The sequence below is a fragment of the Cryptotermes secundus genome, unplaced genomic scaffold (genome assembly GCF_002891405.2).
Source record: "Cryptotermes secundus unplaced genomic scaffold, Csec_1.0 scaffold35, whole genome shotgun sequence".
NCBI lineage: Eukaryota > Metazoa > Arthropoda > Insecta > Blattodea > Kalotermitidae > Cryptotermes > Cryptotermes secundus.
The window spans coordinates 15,831-23,347 of NW_019730102.1; the positions used below are offsets into that span (position 1 = coordinate 15,831).

A 7,517-nucleotide genomic window follows, 5' to 3' on the forward strand; every position below is an offset into this window, starting at 1 on the left:
TAGAGATGGTTAATTGGTTTATTTAACAATCTTCAAATAACGGCTACACTTAATTATCACAATATTACGGGTTTCCACACTTTACAAACCCTACAACAAAATCTCTTAACACTATCTTCAAGAGTCTTCACGTATTAATAACGCGGGAGCTATACAAGTCTCCCTGAATTACACACTCCAGATATAACTGGTTATCACTGGTTATCGCCCACGCGTCTGTAGCTCGTAACTTGCGAACTGAGAACTCGTTGGTAACGCACTGACTGGCTGACTGTCACAGTACAACTCGACTCGGCGACTGTTACTTTATAACTGACTTGCAGCCGCTGTGCAGCTCACTTATATAGCTGCAGTGCTTGCTTGTTGCGTAATGAGTGCCACGTCATCCTGTTACGTCACCGCTGTTGATTCGCATTGCATAGTTACCAGGTTGCGGGGGCTCGGCTATCTTCGGCTCCGCTCGTGACGTCACCGCGCGTTGCGCGTTGCATAGCTACCAGGATGCGGGGTGATTACTCGCCTATTATGCGAGCGCTACGTTACCACTACGTGCAGCTGGGGAGGTAGGGGTCAACATGTCACAATATATATTAACCTATATACCTATAATTATTAAGGTAGAATCATACAGAGCTCAAACAGGCCTTACACAGAGCCACAACTGACAGAACTTTGGCCATGTATGGGCTAACTGCAAACAACCCCCAAGATGTTTGTGGTGCAGTGGTGGCCATCTGCATAAGGAATGTCCTGAAAAGACGAATACAGAATCTACACCAAGTAGCTGCAATTGCACCCTAGTAGAAGGAAAACTGCAAAGGAGAGCACAACGAGCACCAAAGGAAGCTGGGAGGACATTCTTCTCTAAGTTTACCTCAGCAGAGCAATCCTACGCAGCTGCACTGTGTCAAGACAATGAACACCAGCACCACCAGATAGAAGGGAAAAGTGTCTGGCAACCCATGGAGCAGCAGGTGCCACAACAGGAATTTCAGAAAACAGGTCTGTCAGTACAGGCTCCCAGTTCATCTAACAGTGACACTGTAACCACTGCACTGCAGCAGCAGGTGCCACAACAGGAATTGCAGAAAACAGGTCTGTCAGTACAGGCTCCCAGTTCATCTAACAGTGACACTGTAACCACTGCACTGCAGCAGCAGGTGCCACAACAGGAATTGCAGAAAACAGGTCTGTCAGTACAGGCTCCCAGTTCATCTAACAGTGACACTGTAACCACTGCACTGCAGCAGCAGGTGCCACAACAGGAATTGCAGAAAACAGGTCTGTCAGTACAGGCTCCCAGTTCATCTAACAGTGACACTGTAACCACTGCACTGCAGCAGCAGGTGCCACAACAGGAATTGCAGAAAACAGGTCTGTCAGTACAGGCTCCCAGTTCATCTAACAGTGACACTGTAACCACTGCACTGCAGCAGCAGGTGCCACAACAGGAATTGCAGAAAACAGGTCTGTCAGTACAGGCTCCCAGTTCATCTAACAGTGACACTGTAACCACTGCACTGCAGCAGCAGGTGCCACAACAGGAATTGCAGAAAACAGGTCTGTCAGTACAGGCTCCCAGTTCATCTAACAGTGACACTGTAACCACTGCACTGCAGCAGCAGGTGCCACAACAGGAATTGCAGAAAACAGGTCTGTCAGTACAGGCTCCCAGTTCATCTAACAGTGACACTGTAACCACTGCACTGCAGCAGCAGGTGCCACAACAGGAATTGCAGAAAACAGGTCTGTCAGTACAGGCTCCCAGTTCATCTAACAGTGACACTGTAACCACTGCACTGCAGCAGCAGGTGCCACAACAGGAATTGCAGAAAACAGGTCTGTCAGTACAGGCTCCCAGTTCATCTAACAGTGACACTGTAACCACTGCACTGCAGCAGCAGGTGCCACAACAGGAATTGCAGAAAACAGGTCTGTCAGTACAGGCTCCCAGTTCATCTAACAGTGACACTGTAACCACTGCACTGCAGCAGCAGGTGCCACAACAGGAATTGCAGAAAACAGGTCTGTCAGTACAGGCTCCCAGTTCATCTAACAGTGACACTGTAACCACTGCACTGCAGCAGCAGGTGCCACAACAGGAATTGCAGAAAACAGGTCTGTCAGTACAGGCTCCCAGTTCATCTAACAGTGACACTGTAACCACTGCACTGCAGCAGCAGGTGCCACAACAGGAATTGCAGAAAACAGGTCTGTCAGTACAGGCTCCCAGTTCATCTAACAGTGACACTGTAACCACTGCACTGCAGCAGCAGGTGCCACAACAGGAATTGCAGAAAACAGGTCTGTCAGTACAGGCTCCCAGTTCATCTAACAGTGACACTGTAACCACTGCACTGCAGCAGCAGGTGCCACAACAGGAATTGCAGAAAACAGGTCTGTCAGTACAGGCTCCCAGTTCATCTAACAGTGACACTGTAGCCACTGCAGTGCATCAGATCATGACAGAGCTCAGTGGAGCTCTATCACAGGAAGACAGAATAATGGTCATTACAAAAATGGTACTTAATTTAATGCAACAAAATGGCTGCTAGAGTCCATAGGCTGCTAAGAGTAATAGTATTTAATGCAAATGGCATGTGGAAATAGTGCTATGAGCTCAGTAAACAGCTGCAAGATTTACATATCGATGTAAGGCTGTGCCATAGCTCAAGCGGTTAGTTGCTGGCTTCCCACCACGGCAGCCCAGGTTTGATCCTGGGTCTGGTCAAGTGGGGTTTGTGGTGGACAAAGTGGCGCTGGGGCAGGTTTACTCCGAGTACTTCGGTTTCCCCTGCCAATCTTCATTCCACCAATTGCTCCACAATCACCCTCACCTGTCATCTGAGGCTGGTACAATAGGCCAGAAGTGGCCGCAGTACAAGGGACTTAGTCCCATCCCACTAGCAATACATATAGATGTGGCTCTTCTCTCAGAGACACATCTCAAACCCCATGAGAGATCCTTTATTCCAAATCATCATTTTTATTGTACTAACCACTTCCAAGGTAGAAAAGGTGGAACTGCAGTTGCAGTGAGAAAAGGCATTCCCCACAACCATGTAGACCTGCCTCCGTTTGTTTCAATAGAAGCCACAGGGGTTTGCATACTGATAGGTAATAGCTAAATACTACTTGTAGCAGTATATAAGTCCCCAGGCCACACCTGGAATGACGCTGACATCACTGAGCTCTTAAGCTTTAGGCATAAGTTGATACTGGCAGGACATCTGAATGCTAAACATCCATTTTGGAATAATGGTGTTTCCAACACATCAGGCGTGAAACTGCAGAATTTACTGCATATAAATGAGTTTGAAATTTCAGCACCACAATGTCCCACTCATTACTTTCCTACAGGAAATGGTGACGTACTTGATATGGTTGTGCACAAGAATGTGCGGCTGTCAGAAATCATTGTCTCCGATATTCTGGACTCAGATCACCTACCAATTGTTTTCCACTTGCTAGATCATGATAAAACTAGGAATATTTCGGAGCTGGTTGACAAATTCACAGATTGGAAGTGGTTTAAAAACTTGGCCTCTGAATTAATTTCACCTAGAATCCAAATTAACTTGGAGGAAGAAGCCGATAAAGCGGCCCGTGACTTTACTGCCTCTATAGCTTCTGCGTATAGGCTATCAACAAGCAAAATTACACTCTCGGACCTTAATAAGGACGTACCTGGTCTGGAAAGTTTGCTGAAACATAAGCAGAGGTTAAGGAAACTGTGGCGAGTAACTCGGGATCTAGCATGTAAAATAACACTCAATTGGGTCACCAAAACCATCAGATGAATGACCCGTAGAAAGGCACTAGAATGGTGGGAAACAAAAGCAGGGAACTGTAAGGTCACACCTCAAGTTCTGTGGCCTATTACAAAATCACTTACGAAAAGGGATGGACCAAAGGCACCAATTGCTGTTCATGGGCCTTTAGGAATAACATATCATGCTGATGAGAAAGCCAACGTGATAGTGGATTGTTTAGAAAACCAGTTCACATCTCATGACCTATGTGATGAAAGCCATGTGTGACAGGTAGAGACTACAGTCCAAGCTCTGCTTGCATCTGTAGAAGGTACTCCGCTGGGGAAAGTACGACCTCATGACATACATAAATTAACAAATACATTAAAACTGCGAAAGGCTTGTGGACTTGATGGTATTCCAAATGAATGCCTTAGGCATCTTCCAAGAAGACCACTGGTACATATGACACATTTAATTAATCACTGCCTTCGGCTGTCCTATTTTCCAAAGCTTTGGAAGGAAGCAAAGGTTATAAGGTTACTGAAACCCGGCAAGGACCCAAAATTTCCTCAAAATTGATGCCCGATTAGCCTCTTGTCTACAAAAGGCAAGCTATTTGAAAAGTTTTTTTGAAAATAGACCAAAGGCACATTGAAGAAAAAGACCTGATTAATGCAAGCCAGTCTGATTTCCGTGCCTGTCATAGCACGACACTTCAATGTATGAGGCTTACGGACCACATAACCTTAAATTTCAACAATAACATGTCTACAGCTGCTGTATTCTTGGACACTGAAAAAGCCTTTGATAAAACATGGCACACTGGCTTGCTATATAAATTATCTACATTACAATTTTTGATAAGTCTAATCAATCTTATTAGCTCTTCCATTCTCAGAGAAAATTCAGAGTTTCAGTGAAAGGTGAAATGTGACTGACTGACTGACCAACTGACCATCAGTTGCAATATGACTTTAACTTAACACCAGCAGTTGAGTTGAATGGGCAGTTCAAGACAACTGAGAGACCAGTGCAGAGTGCAGTGCAGTTGAGACTTCTACACAGTTCAAGAGAAGATTATAAAAGTAGCAAATATACTGGACTGACAGACAGAATTCAATAGCAGAGTCCTGGAGGCTACAAACGAGGATTAGAACTGAAGTGTTGAAGACTTTACTTTATGTGTTATTGTTCCAGTAATAATTTGGAGTGTAGTTACGACTGGTAGTTATCCAATAAATCAATTGCCAATCCAGACCTGCATCTTAGTCACTAATACATGTGACATTATTAATAAACTCATAAGAACAATGAACAGTAAACTACTACATCAGTCACCTGACATTGACATTTCACTCCTAACAAATTTCTGACCACAGAGTCTCTGATCATTGATTTCTGAAGCAATTACACTAATCACGAAATTCATAAAGTGATGACAAAAGGCATTTTACTAGACAATGCACTGGAACATTCTGCATACACCAACACAAGTTTGGAAATACTGAACTTGAAATATTTAATACCAAGTTCAAGTTCTGAGTATATTCTGAGACTGAATTATACTTGAATTATGTAATAAATTTCTTTTTAAGAAATACTTTAAAAATATTATTAATAGAAGGAGAATAATAAAAAGTTATAATGAAAACTTGCCTTATACATACTGCAACTGGCCCAAAGATCTCTTCATTGTAGCACATCATAGATTCACTGATATTTGTAAGTAAAGTGGGTTCATAAAATCTCTCCCCCAAAGTGGATGCAGGTTTCCCACCCAAATGGATCTTTGCTCCTTTCTTGATAGCATCTTGAACAATTGTGTTAACCTGAAATTACACATTCTCTCAATGTGAAAAATGAAGAAAAAGCCAAGTTACAGAGTCAATCTAGAGTCCTACCAAAATCTTTGCTTTGAGAAACCAGTATCTATATACCACATTCAGAATTAACTTTCAGTCTTTGCCAAACCAAAATGGCAGGAAATTAGGACTTTATGTGACAATGATGCAGTGTATTGTAAAACGTGAAAGAAAAACCAAGCTATGTGAAAAAGTTTATGAGTTTAACATGCAAGTTTCCTTAATTCACACTTTTGGCAATGGTGTTTCAGTCTCTTCATCTGAAGTTGTTCATCATAAAGAAAACAAATTAAAACATCTTGTAATTGTCTCTAAGAGGAGCTTAAACCTTCTGATTGCCAAGACCCTCCTGACTGCTAGAAACGCTGTTTCAGAATGAATGTTGCTGCAAACAAAAGTTCAGTTGTAAGATTTGAGGCTTTCACGGCGATGACTATGAAGAAAGCAGTCTTCTGGGATTTGGCACCGTGTATGTGTGGTGTTAACCGACGTTTCGGAGGAACGTATCGCCTCCATCTTCAGGGTAGAAGAAAAAATATATAAGAAATCTGCAAGCAAAGAGACGGCCTCTTTGCTTGCAGATTTCTTATATATTTTTTCTTCTACCCTGAAGATGGAGGCGATACGTTCCTCCGAAACGTCGGTTAACACCACACATACACGGTGCCAAATCCCAGAAGACTGCTTTCTTCAAAAGTTCAGTTACTCCACAGATTACCATTAAGTCACCATACATCAGATAACAAGAAATCCTGTTCTTTCCCTTAAACATCCGTACATAACAACTGATGCCATATAATGACAGAAATGCTCTAGTGATTAACTGGCAGTTTTAACACAAGTACACTTAGATGATCTAATCAGCTTGTTAATGTGATATCATATATGAAAGTGCGGCAATACATCACAGTGGGACAGTCAATCTAATCCATGCACAAACATGTTTAAACAGAACAGTAAAGCCACATAAACTGATACTACAGCTTGAAGGGGGGGGATGAGGGAAGGCCAGGAGGAACAGCAACACAGTTCTGCAGCTAAGTTTTGTTATTCATCAAGCACTGTCACATCTTTTTCAGACAGGAAAAGGGTATGGCAACTGTATCAACTGCTCACACTACAGCCATCTACTCTCAAATTCTATGTTCTCCTGCAATATTTTCGGTTAAACTACCCCTTTCATTGCCCATATATCGCCATAATGTGCTATTTCCCAATGTCCCCTTTAGTGTTTTGTATTTACTTGCATAATTTATGCATCCAACTTTCACATAAATTTATGGGGAAAGAAAAAGTAGTATCATATTAGGCCACGCCATAGCTCAAGCACTTAGTCGCTGGCTTCCCACGACGGCAGCCTGTGTTCGATCCTGGGTCTGGTCAAGTTGGATTTGTGGTGGACAAAGTGGAGCTGGGGCAGCTTTTCTCCAAGTACTTCGGTTTCCCCTGCCAATCTACATTCCACCAATTGCTCCACAATCACCCTCACCATCATCTGGGGCTGGTACAATAGGACAAAAGGGGCTGCAGTACAAGGGACTTAGTCCCACCCCACTAGCAATAAAAAAAATCATATGACATGATGGCTGAAAGTCAGAATGGTGGGGCAGAAGGAGGCGGCTGTTGCTGGGCAGCAGTGCTTCTGTGCGGCACATGTCATGGCTCTATCACAGGGGTCGAGGAACTTTTTTACTTATTACCCCAAAATATATTTATTTACGCTGACATTACCCCCTTGATTTGAAAGAGAGAAAATCATAGATTATTCAAATTCCAAAGGTTTATTGAATCTATTTATATGGAGAATACAATTATAAATATAAAAAGTATAAAATAAATGTGATAAAATACGAGTAAATTAATATCCTCATTATGAAACAAAAGGATTTCTTAGAAAAAA

General features: G+C 42.7%; 1 protein-coding gene across 1 annotated transcript in view; it reads right to left on the minus strand.

The window, feature by feature from the left end:
- LOC111865980 (succinate-semialdehyde dehydrogenase, mitochondrial) overlaps positions 1-7,517 on the minus strand; it is a 37,996-nt gene that overhangs the window by 6,901 nt on the left and 23,578 nt on the right. Inside the window, exon 8 of the mRNA XM_023854428.2 lies at positions 5,412-5,584. Coding sequence (XP_023710196.1) covers positions 5,412-5,584 — 173 coding nt within the window. The remainder of the gene's footprint in view (positions 1-5,411; positions 5,585-7,517) is intronic.